At 40.0% G+C, this 16,677-nt stretch overlaps 1 protein-coding gene across 2 annotated transcripts; it reads right to left on the bottom strand.

Annotated features, from left to right (window-relative positions):
* Positions 1–2,536: 2,536 nt before the first annotated feature.
* Positions 2,537–9,830, bottom strand: ABRA (actin binding Rho activating protein). Of its 2 annotated transcripts, none has more exon segments than NM_001135960.2 (2): positions 2,537–3,137; positions 9,105–9,830. In NM_001135960.2, coding segments are annotated over 2 exon segments (1,155 nt in total). In that variant the 5' UTR covers positions 9,782–9,830; the 3' UTR covers positions 2,537–2,659.
* Between the last annotated feature and the right edge of the window lie 6,847 nt (positions 9,831–16,677).

The following is a 16,677-nucleotide window of genomic DNA, read 5'->3' as shown; positions in this document are numbered from 1 at the left end:
AACATTTGGAGGTCCATACAGAAGAGGTTTAAAAAAAAAAAAGTGCATTTCAACAGCTCCAAACTCTTTTAACATCTGATTTGGAAAAGGAAAAATCTTTTGGAAATGGAAAACCTAAAGATTTAGAGACCAACTGTACACTACCCATTATTGGGAATTTATAGTTGCCAAAGATAAAGCGCTATTGATAGAATATTTGTGCATAATTATTTCATGTGTTATTTTGGCATGATGAAAATATGATAAATTTCAGCAAGTTCCAGTTGTGGCTCAGCAATAACAAACTGGACTAGTATCCATGAGGACACAGGTTCAATCCCTGGCCTCACTCAGTGGGTTAAGAATCCAGCGTTGCTGTGAGCTTCAGTGTAGGTCACAAATACAGCTGGGATCTGGTGTTGCTTTGGCTGTGGCCTGGGCCGGCAGCTGCAGCTAGAGTCAACCTAGCCTGGGAACTCGCATTTGCTGCAGGTGCAGCCCTAAGGGAAAAAATATATGTATAAGGTATTTCATTAGCATGTTTATCACCTGAATCTGCTTAATCATTCTTTTTTAGCTTTACATTTATCAACTATGGGTTTTCCTATCATGAAGTTTTTTTAAGATAAAAATCTGTCATATAGCAGGCATTTTCCTCTAAGAAAATTAATTTTCTGAATTTACAGCCACACTTTATTCAGAAAAGTGTTCATGTAAGCTCTCTGAAAAGAAGACTTTTAACTCCATCCTCAAAAATTCAGACAAACTGAACTTTGAATAATCTGCATCGATGCCTGCATAAACTATTACTGTCCAGAGTTGAATGTGAGAAAACTTTTCTGAGGCTTTTGTCTAAATATTCCACCAATTCTAGAAGTAATCTGAGTTGCACTCCATAATTTTGTATTTCAAATACAAGAAAGTGATATTGTGGAATATAATTTTAACATAGTATTATAAAAACAATAACAAAATACAAGAAAGTATCTTTATTCATGAGCCGTTTTAAAATTTTGACATAGGTTTCACTGTTGTGATAAATGTGTACATCTTATATGAAATTCTACTTAGAAATATTCACTATTTATAACTTAAATCTATTATGCAAACAAAAATGTGTACAAACTTTCTTCTTTAAGAAGATATTGAGCTTTCAGTTTGAAAGAGAATCGTACATGAAAACAAAGGTAACTCCTATGGTAGCTTAATCCATACTTTGTATTAAACCTAACACTGAACAATTGTGTGTCTATTCTTTTGAGGTATTACAATTCAATATTAATTTATGTATCTAACACCAAAGTGTTAGAGTGCCATTTGGTAATTTCACTGAAATTCCATAAGAATTGCAATCTCACATTTTATTCAGTTTGTTTTTAGAATAATGCACATTAAATCTAATAGAGGAAATTGGCAAGTAACAGGTTAGTGTCAAGTTTCTCTGTCATCATTAAAGTAAATGTTTTTCACTTTGGCAGGACTAAATTTCTCTTTTAGGACTTTCAGATAGTTCAAAAGTTTGTTAGGAGTTCCCGTCGTGGCACAGTGAAAACGAATCCAACTAGGAACCATGAGGTTGCAAGTTCGATCCCTAGCCTCTCTCAGTGGGTTAAGCATCCAGTGTGGCCGTGAGCTGTGGTGTAGTCAAAGATGCGTCTTGGATCTGGCGTTGCTGTGGCTGTGGTATAGGCCGGCAGCTGTAGCTCCCACTAGACCCCTAGCCTGGGAACCTCTATATGCCTTGGGTGCAGCCCTAAAAAACAAACAAAAACAAACAGTTTGTAGAGCTTGAAGTAAGTTAAAATGTCTCTAGTCTATTTCTAATCCACCAATGATTCTATCAGATTCTCTCACACCTAACATTCTAGTTCACTATAGCATTTTCTGTATTTCTACTTCTGTGTATATTGACATAAATGTAAACAGCATGACTCTAATCTTTTAAGAAAAAAAATAAACTTTCCCAAGAGCAGGTAAACCTAAATCTCTCACCTCTGCTTTACTTGTGTAGTGAAAGTGAACATAACTGCCTTCTCAGCTGGCTCTAAGACAACCAATGATGTCTGTTTTTTATGTGCTATGTGCACATTACATCACATGACTTCCTATTGGAAACCTTTTAAATTCAAAGTCCACAGGGAAATTTCCTCAGTTTCAACATATTATTTGAATCCAGTTTCTTTATCTATGTGGTTATTTTGTAAGTGATGCTGTGATAAAAATAGTGGTACAAAGTCATTTCTTAGAAAATTTCAAGTTTAGTTTTGCCAAACTCAATGAAATTCTTTTTTTTCCCCTGAACAATGACAAATCGTAATAGATTTTGCTGATATTTACCTAAAGTCAGCATTCTTCTTAGATATAATAATTATTCACTTAAAGATCTATAACAACTTTTGCAAAGAATAGACAACTATTTTTGCCCAAAAAGGTAAGTGAAATTTCAAATACTTATAGTATTATATATGAATAACCCTCGATGTGCCTTCTGAATTGTTTTGCATGTGCTTTCTCAAAATCTTTAGATTTCTTCAGAAACAGAGTGCCAAAAAATCATTTTTGTAAAAATTGTTTAATGTTTACTAACTCGGTACAGAGCAGTTTGCCTCTTAAATTTCACTGCTTTCGCGTTTAGCATTAAGACAGGAGTGAGTCAAGTCTGGTTTGTGTTGTTGCAAGTTCACTTTAGCAGAGTGATCACAACGTGGTCATCTCGGCCTTGCCATAGCATCTCTCCCTCAAAGTCAACCAGTCCGTGTTTCCTGGCGCGCATGAGAATGCCCACTACTTTATCTGAAATACGAACGTATCTGTCAAAGAGATCTCCGAAAGTAACCTGGATCTTGCCGTCCCGCCTGGGGTGCGCCATCGTGCGGATGATGAAGCACATGTCCATGATTTCTCTGTAGATGTGCTCCTCAGCTCTCTTAGCCCTTTCCGCAGTTCTGGTTCCTTCCTTGGGACGGCCGTAGCCTTCATCTCCTTTGTGCAGGCGGGTGGACATGGCCAATTCATAATCAAACTCGTCACTGAAAGGGTTGAGCTTCTGGGATTGTATGTGTTCATCAGCCCACTGCTGCCACCTCCCTTTCAGGTGGCCCACTTGGCTGTATTTCCGCTGGGCTTTGCAATTGAGTTTCTCGGTAAATCTATTTGCCCTAAAAGAGAGAGAGGGTGAAGAATCAAGCTACTGATATATTTTAACACCCAAATGTTGCTTTCTATTTGTACTTCAAAACAAAAGAAAGGAAAAAAGAAAATCATACACAATGCCCCCATTGTTCTTAGTTTGAGGTATGTCCTCCTAGATTATTTTCTCTGTGAATAATATAAATATTTTAAGCTCCTTAAAATAATATTGAACTATTTCAAGAAAAGTCCCTTACACAAATGTAATGCAAATATGGGCATCTTGAAGTTGTATATTAGTAATATTTTAGAACTAGAATCATCTGAGTATATTCAGGGATTTTTTTTTTAAGGGTTATTGAAGGGTAGTTGATTTACAATGTTGTGATAATTTCTGCTGCACAGGAGAATCTAAAATTATTTTCTTCAAAAACAAATTATTTCTCCAAAATAAGGCTGATAACAGCATATATCCTTTGTGATACTCACTTATGTATAGATTTTTATATGTGAGTTTTAATGAAGCATATCTATACTAGTATCTATGCCCTATCATACCGCAAATTTTGAAATTTCAAGTTGTATAGACAGGAGACACTATCTAGCAACAGTAACATTCATTGAACATTGTTCTAAACACTTTTCACTAACTTTTCCATAACCATTTGATGAGATGGGAACTATTAATCTCACATCACAGATGAGGACATTGAGGCCAGGGCAGGTTGCATAACTTGCCTAAGGTCACAGAGCTCTTTAAGTGTTGGAGCTGGAGCTTGAATCAAAGTTAAGCTATCTCCAGAGCCTGTGTATCAATACTGTGAAATGCTGCCCTAAACCAGCACAATTTTCTGTTTAAAACCCAGGAAGGGGTCCTATGTGGGTATTCCTCACTCTCAAAACTCATTTCCTGAAATCCAGTTATGCAAATCCAAAGGCAGGAAACTAACAGATGTGGACAGGGAGCTATTCAGATTTGATTTAGCCCTGCTTTCAAAGAGGAATGACATCCACTAGATGGCAAACTTTCATTAATTCCCATGTTTTGTGTTTCCAAAAGTCCTACCCTTGCCGCATTCGGTTTCACTGTTAGAGTAGAATTCAAACTAGGAATACACTGCTGCATATAACACTTTTATTCTTTGCAACTGTATGGACAAAAGTATGTGACAGATTGGGAAAAAGCATACAAAAACTGTATACACAATTATCATAGCTTTAAAAAATCATGTAAGTATAGAAAAGTGCTAGGAACTACACTGCTCTGAAGTGGAATGCATCCCCCTCAGCTGTGCTGGTCCTCGCCATCATCTGCCTCTTCACAGACTGTCCCTGTTCAGCTGCCCAGACTATGGGCTGCTTGATCTCAAAATCAAAGGAAAGTAAACACCTTATCCCCTTGCAACGATGGCAATCCATGGCAGGCATAGTCTCAGGACACCCACTGTCTGCCATACACTCTGTTAGGTACTAAGTGAATATTCAATAATGAAAAAGAATGGCGAATAACCACTAAACAACATTCATGGAAATGATCAGAGTAAAACAAATGTGACTATATGGTATAATTCTAACTATGTGGAACATGTATGAGGCTGAGGAAATAATAGCATGTGCACAATCGAAAGTAATTATGTGGTACCTAAATGACAGTTGATTTTTAAAATTTTTTTCAGAAGTCTCTTTCATGCTGATATTACAGTTAACCCTTGAACAATGCAGGTTTGTACTGTGTGGGCCCATTTATACATGGATTTTTTTCAATACTAAATACTACTATAATACCATGTCCACATCTGGTTGTTCAGGGAACACTATGGGGGTTGGGAGTGGGAAACAGGGGGCTCTCATCTTTTCAGCGCTTGAAAATATAACTCCACACTTAACCTATATCCATGGCTCCGCCTCCATGGACTCAACCAACTGGATTGTGCAATACCATAGTATTTATGGAAAAAAATCTACTTATAAGTGGACCCATGCAGTTCATGTTGTTTAAGAGTTAAATATATTGATTTTATGAGTTAGAGAAAGTAAAAACTAGAAAAATATTCAAATTAGCATCCAGAGGTAATTTGTTTAAACCTTATGTTTTATGGGTCTTTGATTCTTTGATGTAGTATTTTTTTCTTGTAACTTTAATTAGAATCTTAAATTCCCTGAGTGTTGAAACTCTGTGTTCTTTGGGATAAGGATTGGCGAGGTAATAATTCTATGAGGAAGAGGAACAGCTAAAAAACACCTTCTATTATCTCTGTTTTTTTATGGCCACATCTGTGAGATATGGAAGTTCCCTGGCCAGGGATTGAATCAGAGCCACAGCTTAAACCTACACAGCAGATGTAGCAATGCCTGATCATTTAACCCACTGCACCTGGCTGGGGATCAAACCCACGCCTCAGCAGCAACCCGCGCCACTGGAATTGGATTCTTAATGCATTATGCCACAGTGTGTACTCCAGCACCTTCCAAATCATAATGTCCCCTTTATATGGTCAAATTGTAATTCCCCAAAATAGAGAAGGAAAGCAAAAGAATTGGTCCTTTAAGAATAGAAAATAGAATTATTTTTAAAAAGTAATAGGAAGAAATATACTTTAATGAGTCTTTAATTTTGTCTATCTTATAAGCATTCTATATTGTTTTTGTATTTCCAATTTTTAAAAAGTCTGAAAGGGTCAGAGTTTGAATCAGGATTAGAAAGTCTAATCCCCCGAGTATCTCTTTGATCAATGAATATAAGAATATACCAACTTATCCTGGTTTTTTCTTTTAATTTCAATTAAAAATGTGAATAATAGTTTAGATTGAGCTTTAGAGAGACAATCTAGTATAAATGTGTATTAGAAAGCCATACTTTCCCCTTCATTTCTAGCAAATATCTTCAATATAGTTGTACCAAAACATTACCCTTTGGGAGTTAACGGAATTCCATTAATTAAGCTGATGCTTCGATCTCCTTTTGATTCCCTGAGTCTAGCCCCTCCTAAAAGAATCAGTCTAGCACAGGGGTTAATAACACATGCTCTGGCATCAGCCGTTCCAGCGTCATCCCTTACTAGTTCTATGCCTTGGATACATCCCTGTGTTCAGTTCCCTTTTCTACCAAATGCACCCTCATGCTCAACCATTACCATTTTTGCCAAATGGAACCTGTTGGAGAGAGTGGATGAATGATTGTCATTTTAATGTTGCACCACTACTCTATGCGGGAGGGATAAAATTTCCTTGGTCTGAAAGAGCTGGACCAAATAAGTCATATAGCTGTACAATCAAAAGACTTTTAATAAAGCATAAAATAGAAATCATCCTCACAGTAAAGCTCCAGTTAGCAAAACTCTTTGACTTTTTACCAAACCTGACCTGTTTGTTTCTGTTATCCATGGAACATCTTAACCAACAAGAAACCTTCTACTTAAATATCTGTGACAGTTTTCTCCCTACTAGTGAATGTGGGAAAACAATGGTGCTTAGAATTAAAAATAAGTCAACAAAACCCGCTTTCACATAGGCCTACTTAATAATGCCACATTAATTTCTCAAGCAGTATTTGAGAGTCCCATCAGGTAGAAAGTCCCACTGGACTTCTGCTAAGCTTCCTGACCACAGCTGGGATTACTGCTGACATTCAGGGCTACTGTTGCTGCATCCAACATCCTGGTACCCTATGTACTCTAAGGCTGAGGGAAAGGAACCAAAGAAAGAAGGAAGAGATTTAATTCCCTTTTCCCTCCCCAAACCCTGAGAGCCAGTCTCCTAGCATCTCGAAGTGTTGGGATCACCAGACCTTTAAGAGCTTCTCTGGGTCCATTGCTTTACATAATTAATACCAAAATAACTCTATGGGGTATTATATCTAGTTTTTAGTTGAGAACAAAGAAACTTGGATTTGCCAAAATAACCATGTCTCAGATCTAACTGTCTCTCATTCAAAGCTTATGCTCCTTTCTATCCCAGTAAGAAGGTGTCCATGTACATGTCTGATTTGAGGAATTACGAGATGGGTCTGCAAGGCAAGTTCCCACTTCCAGGTATGACTGTAGAGTAGGGGTCAAGAGGGCAGACTCTAGATCCAGAGTGCCTGGGTTTGAACTCCATGTACCATATAATCTTATACAGTTTCCCTAATATTTCTTTGTCTCATATTCCCATCTATCCAATGAGGACAATAATTATGCCTACCCCCTGAGAATGTTGTGCGGATTCAGTGAATAAACATGAAAAATACTTAGACAAGTGCCAAAGAAGATTGCATGTGTTGGAGATTGGTCCTGGCTGTCAGTTCCTGATCTCTGGCCAATTCAAAATGTGCTCACAGGAAGATCTTCATTGTGTCACCCTCAATCTTTATTCTGTTGGGTTCTAATACTCTATTTTCTAGCACACACACACAAACACACACACACACACACACACACACACACACACACATCCAAATCAGCAAGGCCAACCTATAGACTTTGATTCCATAGAACAATAATTTCTGATGATGAATTCCTATGTGATTGTAAGGAGAGCACAAATCCAGATCTCTGGACACATCCTCAAGGTACCACATGAGAAGTAGCCCCACATCTAGTTTTAAAGTATCACATTAAGGGACAGGCACATATGTCTCAGGTTTATCACTAACTGGCTGAGTGAACTTCCCCTCTGAGCATCTCATCCCTAATATGGGATATTACCTGTCTCATTGTGAGAGTTCAAAGGGCAAAGCAGGGAAAATACCCAGAACAAGCACTAAAGCACAGGGGATTGCTATGTTGCCTAGGTTCACTATTTCATTTTTATCAAAAGCTTTTGATATAATAGTGCTCATTCTTTCAAAACAACTTTAAGTCACAAACTGTAAGGCAGATTTTGTCAAATTAGGTAACCAGTTTTGTCTTTACTTTTTGATTGTTTTGTAAAACTTGAAAAGCACACCTACAGTGTGTTCCTGGAGAGCCAGTTTATAAGCATTCATTACATCAGAGATTTTTCCCCATAGTCTGATAGCCTGTGGTCATGGAGTAAGAAATTCTTTCTGTTATGTTGAGGTAGCGTTACTGTCTTGAGATGAAGCATGTATTTCTTGTCAGAATACATGCATCAGGGTGTGTGTGTGTGTGTGTTTTAACATCTCATAATTTTAGGATTGTGATATTTTAACTACCTAGCTTTATAGCATTTGTCTTTGTTTATAAACAGGACAAAGTTTTCTGAAAGTTTGAAAAATTGCTAAATAATAAAATGTAAACAAATAGTAATAGCTTTCATATAGGGAGCTTATGTGCAGGCCCTGTGCTAAGAGCTTGAGAGTCTTAATCTCATTTGCTTCTCCATACAACAGGATTTATTCCAAAAGGTTACTGTCGCCATCATTTTACAGAGGAGGAAATGGGTTGAGAAAAATAACCAGATTTTTTTTTTTTTGCATGTGTGTATGGTGAGAACATTTAAAAACTATTCTCTTAGGAACTTTCAAATATATAATACAGCATGGTTAACTATTGTCAGGGCAGAGCTGGGATTTGTACTTGGTTCTGACTTCAGAGCCTGCTCTTGCATAGCAGCTTCCCACCCGTGTACAGTGTCATAGAAATCGGTGTTCCATGGTCACTACTTGGGTAGCTGTGCATCCTGATAACATTACAGACTGATTCAGGACAAGGGAAATGTTTCTCCAGTCACTCAGCAAATACCTTTCTCTGCAGAAAAACAAACCAAGGAGTTAACTCACTCTAGAATTGACTTTAAAAATTTACCCAAAGCAGACACCCCTCTCTGGTGGCTTCATTTTTTGTTTCAGCTAATCCTTGAGTGTTCAAAAAAGAAAGGAGAAACCAAATAGGGTAGGGTGACTGAGCTTGACGCTGCGCTCTTGGCCCAGAGGCGTACCTCCCTCCAAGGCCTCACTTGTGCCTGACTTTGCTAGTCCTACCCTGCTCTCTGGGATTCCAGAGCTGCTTGGGGCTCCACCGCAGGCAAAGGAACAAAAAGATGCATTCACTTACTGGGAGGGCAAGGGGCGTTTGATTCTGGCGATGGCCACCTGCTCTCCATCCTGCTCCGGCCTCTCCTCTGTCTCCCCTCCGTAGCCGCTGTCTTCTGTGTCTATGCTATCACTCCTGCATTTGAGCTCCTCCTGTTCCTCCTGTTCCATCTCCTTCCAGCCCTTGGTCAGCTCAGATACCAGGTTGGCACATTTTCTTCTCCGCGTTGGGGAGCCATGGCTGCGGAGGAGTCTGTCAATGTCACTCTCTGGCTGCTCGGGTTCAGGCTCATCACCATCCTTCTCGTATCTATGGCTGAGGTGGCTTACATCACCTCCTCTCTCGTAAGCTTTGCTGACAATGGTCTTGGTCACCTCTTTCCTTTTGATAGGAGAGACTTCGGTGGCTCCCTCTGAGCTTTGTCCAGCTCCATATCCCCCTGGCTTTGGGGAGGGAGATTTTGGGGCACTCTGGACTTTCTGGTGGGTTGTAGGGTGTATCACTGGTCCAGAAGGTTGGTCTGACTCCCTGGCCCCTCCTGGCATCCAGCCTGTAGGCTCCTGGGCCTGCCTGGTGCTATTCTCATTTGCCCACTGCTGCCAGCCCCGGGCCAAGTTGATAACCAGGGTGGCTGTGCGTACCTTCCGGAGGGCACTCTTGGCAGGTCCCTCCCCTCTTCCCTTTTCTCCCCGGGCCATGCTGCCCTTCTCTTCTCTGCTGGTAATCTGGGCACGGGCTGAAATGAATGTGGACCAGTGGAGGGCTGGGGTTTAAATAGAAGCAGGGTGTGGGGTGGGAAGCAGGTTTGGTGACGGTGGAAACTATGTGAAGCATTTCTTGCCAAGATGTGGTGCCTTCCCCCTGACCGTGTGCTTTTTTTAAACCCTGACGGCTCCAGTTTCATCGCAGCAGAGGGACATCTCTGTGGGTAAAGGACAGTGATAGGCTCACGCCCTTTCTTCTCCAATGCCAGAGTGGAAATTACTAGATCTGATCATGTGCTCAGCCTTGGGTTTTTCTTGACCTTCAAAGATGGGTCCTCCCATTTATAGGAGCACAAAATACTGCACAAGCTGTGCTGGGAACATTATAGGCTTGTTTCCATTGAAACCTCAACAGCCTTTAATATGGCTCTTAATCAGTCCTATTTTAGAGCTGAATACAATGACCTCTAACTTCTTAAGCTGAATATATCTGAGACTCCAGCCCAGATGTCTGATTCAAAGCATGTGCCTCTTCTCTTTCTACTTATTGAGGGTTGTTAAGTTGCCCTTTTCTCTTGTCTTCAACTCCATTTGATACAGACTTTAGAAGTCACCTCATCCAACTTCCGTTTTCCATAGGAGAGGTTGAGGCCTGGAGAGGGGGAGGGAGACAAAGGCCAGGTTTCTAGTCCTAAGTCTGAATTATTTTATAGATGAGTCATTTTGTATATAAGATGGTTAAATTTTTTGTTCAATTTTTAAAAAAAAATTTTTTAATTGAGACCTATGCACACATTGAATTTCATAGATTATTATCGCATCTTCAAATATTTTGTTAAATAAGACTATTTAAAGACAAAATAAGTGGGAGTTCCCATGGTGGCTCAGTGGAAAAGAACCTGACTAGTATCCATGAGAATGTGGGTTCGATCCCTGGCCTCGCTCAGTGGATTAAGGATCCCACTTCCATAGGCCACGGGTGAGGCCCTAAAAAACAAAACCAAACAAAAAGACAAAAATAAGTGAATGCTATCAGAAGCAATTATGACATGTTATGTAGGTTATGTTATGTTTTAGTATCATAACCATCCTTAGCAGATTTTTAAATTCATGCAGAAAAAGCCATTCAATTCTCAGAACAAAGACTGAAGTATAGTTTGTTTTTTTTTAATTTTTTAAATATTTATTTATTTAGTCTCTTTGCCTTTTCTAGGGCTGCTCCTGCGGCACATGGAGGTTCTCAGAGCCACAGCAACGTGGGATCCAAGCCGCATTGCGACCTACACCACAGCTCTTGGCAACACCGGATCCTTAACCCACTGAGCAAGGCCAGGGATCGATCCTGCAACCTCATGGTTCCTAGTCAGATTCATTAACCACTGCGCCACAATGGGAACTCCATGTTTTTGTTTTTGTTTTTAAAGACTGGATAGATATATCATTTAGACAGAAAAAGAACCATCTATGAAGAATCCTAAACCAGAAAAAATGCACAGGGCCCAGCACTGAGTAATTTCTTGAAGTAAGGCAAGTAGAATTTCTTTTCATCCCACAGTTCTATAAACCTTAAAACTGTACTCTTTCTTCCAATCTTGACATGAAGTTAACCACACTGATGGAGAACTGCTGTCTAAGAGCATAAAACAAAGGTATGAACTTTAATTACTTCTGATGGTGAGACAAATTTATTTTGAAAAAAAATTGTTGATGTCAGTTTTTCATCATGTGGGTAATTTACCTCCTAGAATGAGACAACTGGGGAGATGATTTAATACTCTATCTAGAAATCCAATGTGTTTTCAGCGTTCACCAGCATCTGATAATGTTATCTGTGGTCCCACAATAGCCAAGACAAAATATCTCCCGATTAATTAAGAGGAAATTGGATCACAAGAAAAGTATTACAAAGATTTCAATCTGAGTCTGAAATTTCTGGCATATTTCATGGAATGTAGATGCACCGCAAACTGTTTGGTTCCTGTTAGATTCCCTTCAGCCTTTTGGAATGCCTTAGGAAGGAATGGGGTTCTTCAGAGATGCCCAGGAACTCAACCCAGGATCAGGCTAATATATAACTCCCAAAGGGACTTTTTTGCTTCCCTGCCCACACCTGCTCCACATTCAATTCTTTCTTATAGGGAGAGAGTGGAAACAGCAAAATGTTATTAGGCTTTCACATATTAGCAGGCATTGCCGTCAGCTGCCTGGGGCTTAGGGCTGTCAGCAGAGCTGCTTGGCAAGAAACAGAGGCAGCGCCTGAAAGAATCTGGTCATTCCTATTGAAATTTTTGCTTCCATGGCAACTGCAGTCCTTCATTCATGCTTCATCAGAAAACAGTGTAAAAATCCTTTCCCTCCTCAGGTCTGCTTTGGGCATTCCTTCCCCAAAGAAATGTCGGTATGCTACCTACTGTGCATCTTATAAGAAATGTTGTAGCTTCTTTCTCAACCTAGATCTAGATTCTTTAGCATTTGGCACTCTTCTTTAATAGAAGCTGTGAAAGAAATGAAAATAAAGTCTCAAAGATAAAGGTAGTGAAATAAGTAGTTTAAGTTTACCATGTGAGTTTCCTATGAGACCATGTGATTAGAAACTGTAGGCGAAGATGTAGACCTGACTAATGAAGTACTGCCCCCTTAGGGAATTTGTTGTGTGAAAATATTTTGAAAAATATTAGTTATGATTTGATCATATAGGCAACACTAGGGACACTTCTCTGCCCAATACACTTAGCAGCCAGCCAGAGCCAACCCACATCATTTGCTGTTTAATCTTATTGAAGACACTTTAGAAACCAATATTTGCTCAAAGCTCATATGAAACAATAATTTTGTTGATCCTTTCTACATAAGTGAATAAATCCTTTACTTGGTTAGTTCTAGAAAAATGGGAATGAAATGACTTTAATGGATGGCAGAGAAGGCTTCTGATTTCAACTGAATTCACCCTACTCAATGCTCATGGAATGAATATAATGGGTGAGACCTGATGGTGAATAACATGGGAAGGGTATAAAGCTCAACAAAGCAGAACCTGCTTTCAAGCTCTTCCCAGTCTAACCAGGAGAGACATGCCTACAGCTGCGCTTACTAGTTTGGGGCGAGCTACTTTAGAAATAGAGATAAAGCTTTATGGGCTCATTGAGCCCAGGATGACTGATTTTATTGGAAGGACTTCCTAGAAATGGTGGTCCTTCATCTGATCTTCAAAAGAACAGGAAAACTTCATCAGGCAGAGAAAGGATGTGCTAATCTGAAGAATCACCATGAACAAGGTTACAAAGGCATGAAGATCCACGGTATACCTAGCGACCTTCTAATGGCCCGGTGTAGAGATCACAAACTCAAACACCTACAGGATCACGCAGGTCCCTTAAATGCATGCGGTGAGTCAGGCTGAGGGCGCAGCCTGGGGTGGTGAGGACTGTGGGAAATGGGTGAAGTGATATCTCGAGAGACATAGAGACCTGGATTCCTACATGAATTCCTCCAGTTCTTTAAATGACGACAGTTAATACAGACACACATACTCACACACACACAATAATACTGGGTGAACCTACATAGTGTGGCATGTCTTTGTCTTAACCTTTGGAGAAGAGCATACAATGAGTGTGGGGTAAGGACAAAAGGCTGGAGAGCAGCAGGACAGGCCTTTGAAGAAGTAAGTTGGAGCTATATTATGAAGAATGTCTTGCTAAGGAACCAGTATTTTACCAAACGGGGCTCATGGCATCACTAAAAAAAATGGAAACCCCAGTGTGATGCCCAATTTACGTTACCAAATGATCACATCAAAAAACAGCAAAATGGGGTCTGGATTTGAAAAATGTATGACTGGGATAGGGAGACTGTTTCTGGCAATTACTAAAATACTCTTGGAAAGAACCAAAAGAGGATCTGAAAGTAGGTTAAGTTTTGAGAGCCATTGAGGGTAAGAGCAGAAGGACAGAGGGACCCAGCCATTGCCATGGGGGATGGGTTGGGGGATGATCTACAGGGTTCAGCTTGAGTGACAGGTGTGAGGAAGTGACATCAGCTGTGAAAAGACAGGAGGAGAGGATTGATAATGAGAAGGAGGAGTTTGCTTCCTGAGCTGAGGATGCTCTGGGATGTGCATGTGGATAGGGGCAGTGACCACGAGTGTGGACCCTAGGGTAGGGCAGAACTGGGAGAAAATCCAGTCTCTGCAGGTTAGCAGGACAGCCTGGGCCATGTTGTCTAATTCCTCTAAGATTCGGTTTGGTCATCTGTAAAGTGAGTCTTATCAGAACATCTATCTCAGAGTCAGTGTGAGAATTCAATGATTTAACACATGCAAAGCACTTAACGCCATGCCTGGCACATGCAAGCTCTCGATAAATGGTTGTTATTAATATCTTGATGTTGAGTCCCGGAGGGAGTTAGAGAATTAAATCTCCTTAGATAACTCTGTGTGACCAAGGACAGGACTGATACTGAACCCATGGCAGGATGAGTCTTCAGGTGGGAGGGTCAAGTGGGGTAACTTGTAGGGACTGGAGGCTGCAAGGGAAAACTTATTTATAGTGTTTTATTTTAAGGTACTTTATAGTGAGGCCTTTAAGGCAGTGTCTAAAAGGTTTCCTTCAGCTTGGTGGGGATCAGATGAGGTCTCAGTTACTCAGGAGTGAGAAGCAAACAGTTGAGCACAGGAACTTTCCTAGAACCTGCTGGAATACACAGCTCAGTGGTTTACGACCACTGAGGATCACATTGGGACCACCTGTGGAGCTTTGAACTCTACTGCTGGTGCAGAGCTGTCTCTGAAGATGGGTCTTGGGTAGCCAGGGTGAGGTCCTGGCTCCACTTTAACCTAACATTACCATCAGGCTGACAACCATGGTTCTAGCTTCTAGAGTCCTATAGGGTCAGCAGACACTCCACATGCATGTCTCAAGAGTGTCATAATCAGTAGCCCAGGTCAGGCAGCTTGGTTTTGCAGACTGGCTCCCCTTTCAGAATCTGTGTACCAGAAAAGCTAACTTCCTTGAGACTCAGTTGTCTTGAGTAAAAATGGCAAAAACATTGCTCTCCCCAGGGTTGTTAACATGTTGATAGGAAATTATGTTTGTGAAGCAATTAGCACAATGAGTTGTGTAAGAGCCCCATGAGAAGCTCTTCCTTCTGTTCTTTATACTATTACTGAGGATCATTATGCCAACTTTTAAATGAATGACCTAAATTCATAGACAACATATCAAACCTCAGTATGTATAGTATAACATAAACTTTTCCAACATAAACCACAACAGCTGACATTCATTGCCTGAAACTGAAGAAAATTTCAGAGAACAAATGTCACAAACACCACTATCAAACTATTGTCACATTAATTTTATTTTATTTTTGTCTTTTTGCCTTTTTTAGGGCCACTCCCATGGCACATGGAGGTTCCCAGGTTAGGGGTCGAATCGGAGCTACAGCTGCCAGCTTTTGCCAGAGCCAAAGCAACGCGGGATCCAAGCCATGTCTGTGACCTACACCATAGCTCATGGCAATGCCAGATCCTTAACCCACTGAGCAAGGCCAGGGATCGAACCTGCAATCTCATGGTTCCTAGTCGGATTTGTTAACCACTGAGCCACAACGGGAACTCCTGTCACATTAATTTAATTCAGGAAACACACTCATAAATGCTTATGATGTTTAATTAAATCTGAACACTAGGGCGAAAGAAACTAGCCTTGTAATTATGACAAGAACTCACTTTTCTTTGGATAATAGTTTTTCAGTCTTCACTATGTTATTAACACTACTTGGTTCCATTCATGCTTAATTAAACCCAAACTGCAAAATTTATAATTGTATCACATTAAACACCCTAAACTGACAATACCCATTAAAGCATTATGTTCTTAATTTCTCTGATCATTGAATTGTACACATGTTTTATAACACACCTAATATGGCATCAACCTATAGTTCAATGAAAGTAAAGGAAAATAAATAGCTGGTTTGGTCTCATCACCTCCCACTTAATTAGTGTGATATCTCCTGAATACATTTCTCTGTTTCTAATTTTGCTCTGTGCAAATCCATCTGTGCACACTCTCCGTGTTTAACTTTTCTTTTTTTTTTTTTATTGAAACTAGCATCCTTTTATTTATAGATACAGAACAATTTTCAGGGGAGGTGGTATTTATACAGAGATGTGGTTCTCTGTCCAAAAGTGGAACATTTATGCTGGACTCGGTGTTTACCTTAAAACTCAAAATTCAAGTATTTCTCAGCTAATCAAAACCTTTAATGGGGAGTTCACGTCGTGGCGCAGTGGTTAACGAATCCGACTAGGAACCATGAGGTTGCGGGTTCGGTCCCTGCCCTTGCTCAGTGGGTTAACGATCCAGCGTTGCTGTGAGCTGTGGTGTAGGTTGCAGACGTGGCTCGGATCCCACGTTGCTGTGGCTCTAGCGTAGGCCAGTGGCTACAGCTCCGATTGGACCCCTAGCCTGGGAACCTCCATATGCCGTAGGAGCGGCCCAAGAAATAGCAAAAAGACAAAAAAAACCTTTAATGGTTTCCTGATGTCATCCAGATAAAGGCCAAAGTTCTTAGCCTCATCGTCAAAGCTCACTATCATTTGCCTTCACTTTTCACTCCTTATTTATAGTTTTGTTACTATGGAATTTCACCTAAAAAAAAACTTTTTCTTCCTATTCCAGCTGATGTGTGGTTGAAACAAAGGTGCATACAGAGGAGAACACTTGTATTGTAGTCCTATTTGTTCTACTTACCCTCAGTGTGTGCTGAGATAATTCATTTAATTTTTGCTCCTGTTTCTTCCTGCATAAATCTTCTTTGTCCTAGACTTGGTGTGAGAATAGGTGAGGTAATATTTACAGAAGTGTTTTATAAACTATAAAGAGTGA

This window comes from Sus scrofa, chromosome 4, assembly GCF_054392235.1.
Source record: "Sus scrofa isolate SSC_HxYL_T2T_F1_AM1 chromosome 4, Sscrofa_HxYL_maternal_Yorkshire_Landrace_v2.0, whole genome shotgun sequence".
Taxonomy (NCBI): Eukaryota; Metazoa; Chordata; class Mammalia; order Artiodactyla; family Suidae; genus Sus; species Sus scrofa.
This window is presented reverse-complemented; position numbering and strand designations above follow the sequence as displayed.